The sequence below is a fragment of the Lytechinus variegatus genome, chromosome 10 (genome assembly GCF_018143015.1).
Source record: "Lytechinus variegatus isolate NC3 chromosome 10, Lvar_3.0, whole genome shotgun sequence".
Taxonomy (NCBI): Eukaryota; Metazoa; Echinodermata; class Echinoidea; order Temnopleuroida; family Toxopneustidae; genus Lytechinus; species Lytechinus variegatus.
In genome coordinates, this window is record NC_054749.1 from 20920335 (window position 1) to 20936577 (window position 16243).

General features: G+C 36.6%; 1 protein-coding gene across 1 annotated transcript; it reads right to left on the reverse strand.

Annotated features, from left to right (window-relative positions):
• Positions 1-4244: 4244 nt before the first annotated feature.
• On the reverse strand, positions 4245-11690 carry LOC121422656. Its single transcript, XM_041617816.1, has 3 exons — positions 11376-11690; positions 9912-10060; positions 4245-4503 (listed from the first exon to the last, which is right to left on the reverse strand). Exons 1-3 carry the CDS (start codon positions 11688-11690, stop codon positions 4245-4247), a joined length of 723 nt encoding a protein of 240 aa, XP_041473750.1.
• Positions 11691-16243: the final 4553 nt, after the last annotated feature.

Below are 16243 nucleotides of genomic sequence, written 5' to 3' on the forward strand. Positions count from 1 at the left end.
GTCTATAAAATTTGTGTTTCAAATTATGATCTATATATTTTGGTGTCAATACGTGCTCCGGAGTCTTATCCTTCAAATGCCATTAAAATAATTCAGTTTCGTTCATGCTTGCGCGAACACGGAATGTTTTTGTCTGGGGTAAAAAAGGAGGCTTGCGCCAAAATGGCATAAAATGATAAATATGAAGGTCGGACTTTTTATAGGTATACTTTCAAAGTTAATACCATGACGTATTGCTGAAGCCCGTCTTCTTTCTCCATCTCTCCACGTACCCCCTCTCTCTCTAGCTCTCTCTATCCCACCACACAAACAAACACACCCACGCACAACCTCTTTCTGACTTTGTTTCCTTCAATTTGACCTTTCAATATAAAATTATGAAAACTATATGAAAGGGTGCCTTTATCATGCTTTCAACAAGAATGTTAATTAAAAAGCTTTATGAACATATCTGTTAAATACTGAAATTTTTCTCCATGAAAATAAGATTGCCTGGTTATGTTACATTGTGACACGAAAAATGATGTATAAATAAACTCAAAATAAAATGCATCACTTGTAATATTTTATTAAAACTTCAATAATATGACATATTATTTTCAACTTGTAGTAGAGGTGTAGTATCTTCCAAATTTCATCCTCCTTCTTTGCTCAACTTTGCCTTCAAGTTACATTACTCACTATCTCGATACTAGTTACTTCCACTCCCTGGCCATAAACATGTCAACAAGTGGTCAGTGTAGTGAAGGTACAAATTGGGTCCTTTGCTCCAAAGTACAGTCTGTATAAAAAAAAGTTTATCCATATATTAACAGGATTCATCCTAGTCAGAGATTAATGAATATCAGAAAAGAAATTTACCAGAAAAAATAAAAGAGCAACCCCCAATCTTTTTCCTGGTACCTTACACTGTAAAAACTGTGGTGTTAAAACTGACTCCAATTGGTGTTGATAGAGGACCACACCCTGAGGTGTTGAAATTACACCCTAAAGATTGGACATAACACCAAAGAGTGTAAATGTAACAACCAAAGGTGTTGTAATAGCACATATAGGTGTAAAACTAACACCACCAATTTAACACCGGTGTAAAATAACTGGTGTGGTCCTCTATGTACACCGGTTAACACCACAGTTTTTGCTGTGTACTAATACAATTTACACCGCTCATGTCTGAACCAATGAAGCTGAAAGACAAAATGGGTGGTTAAAGGGGGCTGACAGATCAGCCCGGCAAAGCAACCTTTTCAGCCTTGCATATTAAACTATCCTTATTAAAAGGACTATTCATAGTAACCACATTCAGTAACAAAGAAATCATTCAGCTCAGTGAGGCATCAGTGAGAGATTCATCTCACTTGCGATACCTTGCAAAAATGGAATTTGTATTAATTTGTTCAGTCATGCATGGTGTCATTGGTTACAAAAAAGGTATCAATTTGGCTAATGTAACATGTAATATTATAAAATCTTGAAATGTTAACTCTTAAAATTTTGATTACCTTTTTAGTACATACTGTTTTCAGCTTCTCTTATGCATCCCTTTAAGAACCAAGTCAGTTTTATTATAAAAAAAAAACATTTTAAATTTTTAAGGGCAAATTAACCCAAACAAAAATAAAATAAGATAACAAAAGAAATGTGGAAAATCATGTTTTATTTATTCTGTTTTTAAACAGGGTTTGATTTGTCTTTGAACATGTCGAAAATAAAGAGCTTTGCATTTCAAAATTGCAAATATTGAAATAGTCTATACCGTATGTAATAAAATACAAAGGACATAGTGAGTGTGTGACATCATCCACTGTCTCATTTGCATTTCACCCTTGTTATGCATATAACTGTTTTATGAATATGAAATTTTTGAACGTACAAAAACTTATTTTACATCCAATTTTGAGGAAATTTTCAGTTTTATTCTTGTTCTTTTCTCTGTCTCTATCTATTTCTTCAAATTAACTTTTGTTGGAGCGGACATGTCCTTGAAGGGGTGCATTCATTTTTTTTACTTGGGGTACCCATGAATGGAGCCATATTATTAAGCACTCTTTACCTCGTTAAATTTCATAGGTATATCTCATCCTACCAAAAGGTAGATGGATGGATCGTACCCGGCCGTAAGTAACGTCAAAAGTTTCTGTCTTCTGATTCGCTGAAAGTACCAGTACGGTACGCGTACGTACGTACGGTCTTCCCAGACCCATTACACTTTCGTCATACTCCACCGCTACATGTACCGTATGTCATGCCGTGCATACCATAGAGTTAGGTTTATATAACTCTATGGTGCATACCCACTTAAAAAAAAAACAACCACGCACGTGCGGTCTCCATGTGGGTGCTCGCGTGGACCCCAGCGTCGTACTAGCTGCGCTGCTTTTGAATGCGAATTTACCCGTTAATTGCATCGAAAAGTTACATGACAGTTTTTTTTCTTTATATTTTTTAAGGGGAATCAACTCTCATTTCCTTGAGAAGGTATGCACATATCCCCCCCCCCGCTTGTCACACTTCTTTTGTGACAAAAACATGGGGGACATTTGATATTGTATCCCCCAGAAAAAATCATGGGGGGACACGGTCCCCCCCCCGTCCCAAACCGATTGACGCCCATGACTGTAGTCCTGGGGAGCGTTTCATCAAAGGACCTGTCGGACGTTTTATCTGACAAGCCGTGGGCCCCATCTTACAAAGAGTTACGATTGATCCAGTCAATCGTAACTCTATATGTCATAATTTTTTCTACAGGAAATATGCACAATGTACTTTGGAAACGAAGAGAAGCACAGTGAATTTTCAAGACAACGTTGAATGCACGTATACATCATAGCTAGAATATATTTTGAACAAACATGCACAATACATGTTGACATTGCTGGCCGTCCATAGTTGCGATCGATCGGATCAATCGCAACTCTGTAAGACGGAACCCAGGTTTATCCGACAATTACCATAGGAAAGGTACTTCGCAGCCAATCGAAATCAAGGAAAGATGTCAGATCTACAAATTTATTGACAAAAATGATGATGAAACGCTCCCCAGGACTCTAGACAAACGACATGATATTTGCGATTTTTCGTCAGCTTTCCCGAATCACCAGTTTTCGACAATGATCGAACTCTAATCTGTTCATTATCGTATAACGGGATTTTTCAATAGATTTCCTATGTTGTAGAGAGCACCGTTGCAATTGCGAAAACCCACTATTATTTGGAGAGGATGGCCCCGCGGTCCCTGCAAGCGGCTCTGTTTCAAGGTGGTCAGGTAACGGCGAACCCCTGGCCTGCAATTTGTCTACCTCTGTATTTTTATTTTTCAAACATGCTTAGAACAAGATTAAGGCCAATGAGGGACAGATTCCTGTAGTTAGTTATAGCAAGGAAAATCATAACGAAGAAAAAATAAAGGCGAGAAAAGGAGTAAGGAAGAGTGTTAAAATTAATTAGCAGAATGATCATGATTATAATGAAATTCTTACAAATTTGGGGCAGTCTTTTATGAATTCAAAAAGAGAATGGTAATGGCACAGTGCCTTTTCTTCAAGAGATATTAAGGTAATGAATAGGATCTTAATATAAAGTGCCCCACACAGGCCCCTTTTTCTGTACTCAAAAACATAATATTCTGATCCAATAGCTAATAATTTCTCAATTTCATACGGAAGTTATGTACACACATATATGAATTGGAGACTATATGGCTTCTGTTTGATAAACCAGCTATATTACAATATAAGAAATACTTAACTTATCGACTTGTCTATGTCTTGGAAAAAGACACAAACTAAAATCCTAGAATCAAGAAAACGCATTTTTTATTTGAAGAATTAGAGTGAAACAACGATCGGCATTACTCAGAGCCTCTCCCTTCAACTTATACCCTCCTCTCTTTTTAAAGAAGTAAGCCTCTTATTATCTATAACATCACGCTAATATTTTTGCTACTCTTAAATCACATTTTTTAATAATTAGTTAATACCAGTTATCATTTCCTTGATCAGAATCGGTGTTATTTAGAAAATCAAAATGAAATTGTTTTAGGTAACGTTAGTGGTAATGAGTTTGATTTCGCATTGTTTCCATTTAGACTCGGTGTTTATTCTAATCTAGTTTGATCAGCTTCCCGTTAATTTTTTTTTCTGCTTCACGGTTTGCTATTGTTCGGTTTGGTATTGACCGGTTTTATTTTGGTCGGTTTGCTGTTGGTCGATTTTCGGTTGGTCTGTTTGCTTTCGATCGGTTTGTTACTTGTTGTTAGTTGCTTTACCGTTGATTGGTTTGCCGTTTGTCGGTTTGTTGTTTATCGGATTGCTGTTGGTCGGTTTGTTGGTAATCGGATTGCTGTTGGTCGGTTTGTTGTTAATCGGTTCGCCGTTGGTCGGTTTGTTGGTAATCGGATTGCTGTTGGTCGGTTTATTGGTAATCGAATCGCTGTTGGTCGGTTTGTTGGTAATCGGATTGTTGGTTAGTTTGATGCTGAGCGGTTCGCCGTTGGTCGGGTTGCTGTTCGTCTGTTTATGTTTATTATTTTTTGCGAGATTTATGTCCCCTGGATGATGCTTTGTATTATCAAAATATGGTCAAGATTAAACAAAGAATAGACATGTATTCATCGAAAATAATATTTGCTACCCGTGTCATGACCATTAATATAGAAATAATAATTTACAACAAATAAATTGAGCTTAGGTCACTTTCATTCATATCAATTTAATGCAATAATTCATGGGAACTTGAAACAGTTCAGCCACAAATAGTTATCATATAGATTATGTAAAACGTTTAAAGGGGAATGAAACCTTTGGAACAAATAGGCTTGTGTAGAAACAGAAAAATCAAAGAATAAGAATAAAGAAAGTATGAGAAAAATCGGACAAATGAGAAAGTTATGAGCATTTGAATATTGCAATCACTAATGCTATGGAGATCCTCCCATTGGCAATGCGACAAGGATGTGTGATGTCACTGATGAACAACTTTCCCTTTGGTGGATTATAAAATACCCTCAAAATGTCTCTTTTTGCTTTTTCTAATGATGATACAAACTCTTTATCCATGATGTATTCTTAAAAAACATGTAATACATGCCCTCATGTAGAAAGAACACGGTCTATGGATAGATGTGATAAAAGAGGCAATTCAAGTGAAATATATACTAAAGTAACGGGGAGAGTTGTTCACAAGTGACATCACACATCTTTGTCGCATTGCCAATTTGCTATCTCCATAGCATTAGTGATCGCAATATTCAAATGCTCATAACTTTCTCATTATTTGTCCGATTTTTCTCTAACTTTTGTTGATCTGTTTCTTTGATTTTTCTGTTTTCACACAAGCTATCTTGTTCCAATGGTTTCATTTTCCTTTAACGTACAGCTCCCTGTAAACTATAAATATACTTTTTTTAAAGCATAAATGATTTATAGTAAAATTGAGAGAAGTTATACACCTAGAAAATGAAAAAAAAACACTTCTCATTGTCCCGTATTTAGAGCTTTTCGAGATTCTTCAAAGAAGCTGAGTGGGGTCAATAACAATACTTAAGATCCGTTTATTTTTGTTTTACAAGGAACCCTTCACGGTTAACATATTGGGTTCCTGGTGTTGCAAAGAAACCTTTACAGAAATTTGTATGGTTTTAAAACGGATTTAAAGTACTGTTTAGAATCCCTTTCTTCTTCTGTTTAAGACCCTTAAAATATTCCGATTACGAGACAAAAAAGTATTTTAAGCAGTACATTTTTTGCAAGAGAGAATGCTGATAAAATGAAACGTTCGTACAGGAACCTTACCACAAACAGAGCTGACAAAAAGGGATGAAAACAGAAAATAAACGATCTGTTTTGGCTACGCCTAATAAATAACTAATAGTAGCCTGAATTTCATTAAAAAACCTCTCAAGATATTCACGTCCTCCCATTGGGGGACGCACACCACTAATAGGATCTGGCAATTTCGGGAATCCCCTTTACACCCGTAGCTAAAATGATGTAATGGTTGGAAAAATATTCATATAAAATCAACAGTGCATATCTGAATAATTTTTTTCATATGGGCATAGAGAGGGATTACTACTGGATCTGTTCAGTCCCATGGGAGAGCAGTAATTTGTCAATGCTGTGTTTTATGGGAACTTAATTAGTTGCCCAAGAAACCATGTGAGCACTGTGACTGCAACCATGTTTGCACGTAGTCTTGGTTTGAGCCGCTGTAGTGCGAAAAAATCCTGAAAAATACCTTTTCATATATTTAGCGTTTGAAGGATATTGGATAAACTACCAAATGATAAAGGTGTGGATGATGTGATTATTAAGTCTTATTTTTGGAGATTTTTTCAAATCTCATTTTTAACACATGAGTCTATGGGGAAATAGTGGTGTGTGCCCTGAACAGGTGATATGCAGTAAACAGGGCTAGTTGGATGTAATTGCTGCTGAAAAGAAAGGGTGCAAACACTCTGAATGAATGCCTGTCATTTTGTTCTATCTGGTAAACCCAATTGACAGCTTACTAGGCCCTTTTTTTCTTCAAATCACTCAAACAAATATAAAAATGCCAGTTTTGCCATTCACTTTGTATGTAATTTTGGCACTTGCCTATATTGGGGTCTTAAATTCAATTCTACGCATGCGCGTAGTAATCAGAAATACGTGTACTTTGTAGAACAAAGTGATAAACAGGCCAGCATCTAGCTTATTGTTAGTAATTCTCTTTTAACACCTTCCCAAGATAGGATTTCAGTTAAGTTAAAGGGAATAACATGACAAGGTTTTTAAATCGAATTTGATAGCAATGATCATCTGGGTACTTAATTAATTATTAAAGGCAAATCTCGTAATTATTGTTGATGTTAATTGTTAGGCCTAACTTATTGTTGATGTTAGATGTTTGGCCCAGCCCCTAACGTTAGACCCCCTAAGTTAGATAGAGGCTAGACCTTACACTGTTAAAAATACCCTGATTTTACAGAAAAAAGAAAGACTACTTTGCAAAGAGCAATCACAGAATCATTCTGTAAATTCATATAGCAGGAATTTTTCTGCAATTTAACAGATCAGGTCTGTTTAAAAAGGGGAAAATGGTGTTTTATTAAAGGAAATTTGTAAGGTTCCATACACCCAATACCAATTTCCTGTAAGATTACGCTATTTGGTAAGATTACAGGTGTTCTCGAGACTCTGCTGCAGAAACTTCTTTTATTTTAAGGACAAATTTTCTAACAGTGTAGCTATAACTTGTTAGTGTTGTGTTCCCACTTTGTCAAAATTTTAGACAGTATGACAGACACAAAAGGGCCAAGATTTCACCACATTTCTTAGCTGTCTTTTGGAAACATCTATCCAGTTGGAATATCATTGCTGTTGCATACAAATGTTAGAATCCTGCTTGCAGCAGTGTTTGCAATAGATGCCCCCTTTTTTTGCTTGCCCCACCTGTCATGATGTTTGGTACCGCTGTTTTCTCCCTGATTCTGTTTTAACTATCTCTCTGGAAAATTTTAAAGCAGGCAGTTGATTCAAATTCACAATTCGTGCACTTGAATAAGTAATAACTGCAATTTCTCTTATTTTTCCCCTTTTTCTTCAGGAATCATCCATGTTTGAACACCAGGGGAGCGTTTCATCAATATTTTCATCCGACAAGTTATCAGATCTGACATCTTTCCATGATTTTGATTGGCTGTAAGGCACTGTTCCTATGGTAACTGTCGGATGAAATGGGACTTGTCGGATGAAATGTCCGACAAGTACTTTCATGAAACGCCCCCTGGTCCCAGGCCGGCCAGGGCTAATGCTTGTTGGCAAGCTTCATTGATGACCACGGTATGCTTCTCTACATCAACAATCCGGTGGCCGATAGTGGGACCATGTGGTACAGAGTCTTCTGATGTCTTTGGTCTGAGGATGATTGTCGTGAAAAAGCGACTGACAGGTTTATCATATTGGTGAATTTATCATGCTCATCAAGGACAATTGTATGCTCCAACCAAGTCCCCTCATGTTAGACACACATATTTCATCTTTAGAATACTGGTGGGATTGCCAAGCTACCCACTTCAACCCCATGCATGCATGTTCAGTGCACTGTATGGCCAGGTACAAAGAAGTTCTTTTACTTGTCAGATAGTTTCTTGGGGGCCCATTGTTACTGCATTTGGTTTGATTGGGAAAATTTCTTCTTGCATTTATACACTTTGCTAGTGTGCATCTGAAATAATGTCATAATCACCCCCCCTCAGTCAATCAGAAAAAAAAAAATCACAAATTATGTCATGATTTTTATAATACTTTACAGACAACCCCCTTTTTTTATCCCAGAAGGGCAGCAGTAACATACTTGTAGCAAGGATTCCCTGAGTACTTTCATGTCCTTCACCTAGTTTACATGACACATTTGATATGGTGACAGATTGACGCTAATTACACACTGACCATGCTGACCAGCAATAAATTAGTGTCCCCTTCTTGTACTACTGAACCATTGCTGTGGATCATGATGAATCAATATCACAATTTATTTAGCTCTCATTCTCTGTCATTTTGCTCACCCCCTCTCTTTCTCCCTCTCCTCTTTCCTCCATTTCTCATCCCACTCATTTTATCTGCCTCATGTAAAACCCTGAATGTGCTAACACATGATACACTTATTTTTTGTATTTCTATTGTTTTTATTGTTTATATATCCTGAATTGTGCTATCAGTTTCAATAACTCATGACTTATACAAATGAAATAATACTATTGAAATGTATTCATAACAATTCAAAGACAATGATCATCATTAAATTTCAATTCATGAATATGGATTGAGCAAAATTATCTCTTTAAAGTACACTATTTAAACTGTGTGTATTCTGTATGTATTATACCCCTGAAGAGACAATGTTTATTCCCTGTTCAAAAGAGAACAGGGTCTCAAAACATTTTTTTTAAACATTATGCATATGATACCCTAAGGTTGTGCCAATTTTTTTTTCCAAGTTCACTGCAAATTGCACCCTCTGAAGGACGCACACCACTAATAGGATCCGGCAAATTTCGGGAATCCCCTTTAGACCCGTAGCTAAAATGATGTAATGGTTGGAAAAATATTCATATAAAATCAACAGTGCATATCTTAACATTTTTTTTTTCATATGGGCATAGAGAGGGATTACTACTGGATCTGTTCAGTCCCATGGGAGAGCAGTAATTTGTCAATGCTGGGTTTTATGGGAACTTAATTAGTTGCCCAAGAAACCCTGTGAGCACTGTGACTGCCATTCCATTCCATTCCTTGTTTTTATTTGGCAATAAGTCATAATTGACTATTTTTGCCACTCACTTTATAAAGAGTTGGGAAACAATTTAATTGAATAATATTATTTTCATTTTTTTTCAATTTTTTTTTCTTCCCTTTTTCAATCATTTTTTGTATATTCGTTCCTTTTTTTCTATGAAAAAACGAACGCCAAACATTTAATACTATAAGGTCGTTGATCGATGATCTATGTGATATTATATGAAAGAAAATCATTCTAACAAGGGGGGCTAACATTTTAACAGGTTTTCTGTATATACTCTGAATTCTCAGTGTACCAAGCATCAATTTTGATATATTTTTTTTTCTTACAATTCAATTAATCTCAGTGGCCTTGGATAATTTTCTGGGGTTTATTGACCAAGTTTGAACGTAGTCTTGGTTTGAGCCCCTGTAGTGCGATAAAATCCTGAAAAACACCTTTTCATATATTTAGCGTTTGAAGGATATTGGATGAACTACCAAATGATAAAAGTGTGGATGATGTGATTATTAAGACTGATTTTTTGCGATTTTTTCAAATCTCATTTTTAACACATGAGTCTATGGTGAAATAGTTAGTGGTGTGTGCCCTGTGGCGAAACCTTCGATTCTTGTATACCGCAATCTTACGGCTGGTAGAAGACAAGTCGTCCGAAATAGCTGATGCTGCATTGTGCATTGTAATTCCTTCCGCGTGCGACGCAGTAAGTACGTTGGTTGCACTTGCAGTTGAATGTGTTTTCGAACTGTTTCTTGCAAAAGTCTCCGACTCTACATAGCTGTAACATTTAAAATAAAGATAATAATAATAATAATAAGTTAAACATTACAAATAAAATGAAAGGGCTACAGGGGGGGGGGGGCAACTAAGGCACAAATTGGGCTGAGGGGGCTTTAGTGCCCACTAAGGTTTTTTTTCAGTAATCCTTTAAAAATTACTGTTTTTTGGCATCGTTATCTCTCATGAGAGAGATATACAGACAGACAGACAGATAGATAGATAGATAGATAGATAGAGGGGGGGGGGGGGGGGACGGTGTAGAAAGGAGTGTGTGGAAGAGGAGGAGAAAAGGTAAACATCCTGTGAGATATAGAAGAGCTGCTAATAAGCTCATTTATGAGCAGATTAATGGGTGATTGGTCAGAAGGTCGATGTGCTCTGTGAAGCTCATCGTTATTCGTGAATCGGACTACAGTCCAACACCCTGTACATAAGTTCACGTCAAAATACACCGTCCGCGCAATTGAGTCCTAATGTTTGAGCCGATACTTGTCCAACATGCCAAAAGGATAGTAAAATGTATGAATTCCCATAATTGCAAACTCGGGAGTTGTTTTAAATAGTTCCCATCTATAACAAAACACACTTTAAAGGGCAATAACATATATTTTAAAAATTACTAAATAGAACAATAAAATAATTCTATACCAGACAAGAAAAATAATGAATATGGTATAACACAACAGTAATAATAGTGATATTAAGAATTTCGAATTGTCAATAATCTGGGATGAAATCGAGGCCGTCCCCGATGCCACATTTTGCCCATCTTGGCCTTGCGCCACGGGCAGGGTCACGTGTATATAGTCTATGAGAGAACGTTTTCTCAAAGCGGCCTCGTGGCTCGGAAATACCAGCCTTGACTACGTCCCTGTCAAGAAATGAGTTCCGATTTAAGTGTTTCATTTTTATTCGTAGGCTACTGATGATTTTGATCATTCATCTGTCATATCCATTGAAACAACAATTATCGTAAATATGGCTTAAAAATTAATATATTCCAAAGGATGTTATTGTTATATTATGGTCCCTAGTCATTCAGCTGAATCCTGGCTGGACCATTGTCACGTATTTTCTATCGAGTTGTGATCAATCAGAATAAATACGCGTTTATATTTTGTCTCCCAAATGCCTCATTCAAGTAATAATTCATGATACTTCATGGTCTACAAATTATGCCACATTATTCTGGGTATAGAGCAAGGCCAATTTTTTTCTGATTCAAGAAGTAAGCTGGAGCTCTTCAGGTAACCGTGGTAATAAACCTGGTAAGTCTTGAGTATATCTAGGAAAGATTGGCTATCAAAACTTACCAGGGTTGATGAGTAGTCTGTGATTGAGCGATCTAAATTGCTGATGCCGTCATATCTCTTATTCAAATTCGCCTCTCTCCTGTCTCGTTCGTAGAAAGCTAAGAGTTGGTCCTGGGCGCTGAGTCCTTCACCGCCCCCCTCTCCTTCCCCGGTCGCACCGGCCGCCATCATCGGCATCTCATCTAGTCCTTCGAGCTCGTCGTCGCCCATGAGATCGGCGACGCCTTCAGCTTCATCGAAATCATTAGGGTAGCCTTGGACCAGGGAGATGAGGCCAAGGCTCAGGCATAGAAGTAGAGTGGTGATCGGTGACATGTTCAGGTGATGTAGTTTTCTTGTGGTTAACTCGTGATGTGAGAAGCGTAGTGTTGAAGGTAACTGCTGCAAGTTAATTCTGTGGATTGAATGATAAAGACACATAGAAAGAAAGAGAGATAGAGAGAGAGAGAGAGAAAAAAGAGGATATTATTAATTAAAGTAATAATTTCTGTTACGAAGAATCAATTATATGCATCAATTATATGCAAAGGGAAAAAAATTATCGATCAAAATTCTATACGTCTTTACAGTTGCGGTGTGAACAAAACAAGTCTATAGACAACTGTGATCGTAGTAGAGCGGATAAGCTCCAAAAATCACAACAATTGTGCAAATTTTGACTAATTAAGCACGAAACTTTCACAAGTATTAGTATATGCCGTAAGATTTATTTTAAAGATCGATTTCAGCAGCATTTCATGTCATTAATAATAAATTACTGGAAATGGTACTATTTTCTTCATGATGTGCCCTTGACAAAAATGGAAAATTGAAAATGCACAAAAGGTCTCAAGGAATATGAATTTTATGTATCTACCATAATTCTATGTCTATTTTGTAATAAACCTCAGATAATGATGTCATAAGAGAGATGGTGCAAAATTCCAATCAGTTGAAACTGATACAATCAAATTTACTTATGCCAAGCCATCTACGACATTTTGCTCATCATGAATGGTTTCACTTGTTTTCCATATAGTTGAGATTTGTTGGGTCATTGGCCGCACCTTTTTCGATTTCTAAGTTCTAAGAAATGAAAAAAAATCACAAGAAATAATTTTGTTGGTGAAAATTCTTCCTAAAATACCGCTTAACAAAATAAAACAATATTATTGGATCATAAAATGCAAATAAAGAGCCAGCTAGTTCACCATTTGCAAACGAATTACCGGTACTTCCGTTTCTTCCAATTCATCAATGTTGGGGTTTTGGGGGAGGGATTAAGATGGAATTTCAAAACATATTTGAAGTAATCTTTAATAAAACCATCAAACCATCATGGGGTAAAAAAGATGACAATATCGGAGGGGTATTTGCCATATGGACATACAGTGGCGTAACTACCGGGGGGCATGGGGGCACATGCCCCCCCTTCCAAAAAAGAAAACGGGGAAAAGGAGAAATGAGGGAGAAAGGAAGGGAAACGTAGTGGGAAAGAAGAAAATATCATTAACTATAATGTTATATTATAATTATTTATGTTACATTACATAATAAACATTTTTATCATAACTTTATGAAACATAATTTGCCCATCAGGGCCTACGTCTTCATTGTTCCGGGTGCTCGCATTGTCTGTTTAACAAGATATATAATCCTGTTGTACTAAAACATCACGTTTTTAAGTCAATATAAACCAAATATATTTCCTAGCACTTGAGTTATTATAAGTGACATATGCTTCTTTTACATGACTCAAAAAGTGATTGCCCAATGTTAAGGTCTTCGTATATAAACATTTCCTGTCCGTGATTACGTTTGCATTAGTGGATTGGTGGTGAGATATGTCTGCTCTTCATGAATTCCTAAAATCAGTCCTTAAAATGTCCCTTCTTCTGATCTGAATATCAAAAATTTTCAGCTCGCGCTTCGCGCTCGCATCATTTGGTTAATGAAATACCTATATGGTCCTAGCTAATTCCTACAAAGAAACCTTAGAATGCCCCACTTCAGGTCTGAATTACCTAAATTTTCAGCTCGCGCTTCGCACTCGCAATATTTGATTGGTGAGATGCTTATGATAATCATGATTGCAAAGACTATAAAATGGGTGTTTCATGTGTTCAGATGTAATTCTAATGAAATCAGCAAGCGCTTGGCACTCGTATTAGATGACTATGGTGAGATATGCATACTCTTATATATTCCTTAAAATCTCGCTGTTTGGGGTCAAAATATACGAAAATTTCCGCTCGCGCTTTGTGCTCGCATTGTTTAGCAAGACAGGTACAGGTACCTATCATGATTACATAAATTTGATCATAATGTCCCTTTTTAGGTGTGAATATAAAAAAAAATCAGCTCGCGCTTCGCGCACTCACTCAGTGATTCAAAAAATTTGCTGGTGCCCCAACAATGCCGTGACCCACGGAACGCCAGTGTGGACATATCAATGACAATTCCTTGCATATCTAAAAACATGATTGCAAAAAAAAATGCCAAAATATTTCAGTCATCCCCCCACCCATCAACACGGATTTACGCCAGTGATGATATATCGTTATTTTCATCCTTCTTTGTGTTGATAAGCATTGTATTTTATGAATTGAATTATTCACACTCGGACTAACAGTTTCTAATCACACTATGATGTGTATAATATTATTTACCTTTGGATAATAGTAATGATAATGACATGACGCAATATAACCCTTAATGTGTCTAAGCGCTGCATACTATTACCACGTTTATCCGGATACAAAAGGTTAAACTAGATATAAATAAGAAAATTTCAGAATCTTCATTTTCATAAAACTCGCATTTTCCAAATTGACGATAATACACAGTGATCATGTATTTAGCTTAAACTTGCAATGCTATTGACATCATCCTTTGTTGAGGATTGTGTGGAAGTTTGTGGTGGTGGTGGTGATGTGTGTGTGTGTGTGTACGTTTTATGTATTCACCTTACATTCTGTTTTACCTTTTTTCCCCGATCAATTGAACCGGCTTAGATACTTTCGCTCTTGCTGTGCCGTTCGTATGACATTTGAAACAATGGTTATACATAGTCCCCACTCGATGTATCCTCAAATTAAATCTAATTCATCATCTCTGTCAAGTCATCATTTTCATTTTTTAATTGAAAAAAAAATCTGACACAAGTCCTTCTCAGTTGTGCTCGGTTTTGAACCTCATACATTATTTGTGTCTATCCTCTCATCTATTTTCTCTTTCTCTCCTGTCCGCTTATCCGACTTCCTACTGCTTATTTATTTACGGCATCAATCGCATTTTTCGCGCATTATATTCTTTCCAGGTCATTTTATATATATTTTTTCTCCTTTTATACACATCATTGAATCCAGTTTGCTTGAGTCCACGATGGCATGTGTTCTACCTACGTTCAGCAGCACCCATCCATCTTCTCAGGGCATTCTCCGCTTTCTCTTTTCTTTTTCGGGGGGGGGGGGGTGGGGAAGGGTGGATATATTTTAGGACGGGTTGTTTTGTCCTATACAAACTATATTTTTTGATAACGGCTTCCTATACATTCACTTCTTGAATATAAATGGTACTTTTTTGTAAAAAAATAGCAACCTTTCGATTTTTCTTTAAGAGTACACTGTAAGAACTGCGGCGTTAAAACTGACACCAATTGGTGTTAATAGAGGACCACACCCTGAGGTGTTAAAATTACTCCCTAGAGATTAAACATAACACTAAAGAGTGTAAATGTAACAACAAAAGGTGTTGTAATAACACCTATAGGTGTAAAACTAACACCACCAATTCAACACCGGTGTAAAATAACTGGTGTGGTCCTCTATGTACACCGGTTAACACCACAGTTTTTGCTGTGTAGTGGTCATACCATTTGGAAGAGAGCTCAGGTAATAAATAATATTACCGATATCGGCGATGCCAGTTTTGATGACGGCAAGGCAATGGTGATGATACTGACGGCACTGATTATCATCCTTCTTATCATCGTCAACATCATCATCATCGTCGTCGTCGTCCTCGTCATTATTATCATCACCACTTCATCATCATCATTAACATAATCACCACCATTATAATATTCATCAACCGATTAAATAGGTTTTTATGATGATGTTGATAAGAAGACAATAAAAATAATTAAGATCGGAGTTGGAAGAAGAACAAAAGAAGGAAGAAACAGAAATTGGCTCATAACGATAAAAAACAAAATAAACAAAACATACACGATTTACAAAATTATCTGGATAGCTAAACATTTATAATATTTATGAAACGGAGTATTTTGTTATTGCATGTAAGCCAGCCTGATTTTGGCACAATTTATGACGTGAAAATGAAGAGAGTCGAAAAGTACTACCAGCATGGTTATTTGATCAACTATTTGGAAAGCTACAATTTCGACATAACCACTACTGCATGCTGGCTAGTGATTACAAAGTCTGTCTGGTGTAGCCTGTAATTTTCACGGGATTTTATGAAGTGATATTAAAAACAATCAAAGTTTTAAGCTATCACTATTAGCACCTATGTTAGGTCATGTCCGGATGTAAATGACCAAAAGCAGTCTGTTATTTTAATTTCCCGCGTGTATGCGTGTGTTTTATATATTGCATTTTGAGATGTGTTGAATGGATTATCTTCATAAATGCAAATGAGTCAGTCGATGATGTCCATCATTCACTTTTTCGGGGAAATCCCAAGAGGAGGGAAGAGGGGAAAAGGGAGAGAATAAAAAGAGAGAGGAAGATGGGAAAAGAAGAGAATATAAAAGAGAGTAGAGGGAGAAAGGAAGAGAAGAAAAAAAAGAAGAAAAAGGGGGAAAGGAAAGACAAACGAAAAGGGAGAATAAAAGAGGGAAAAAAGAGAGGATGGGAATCCCACAT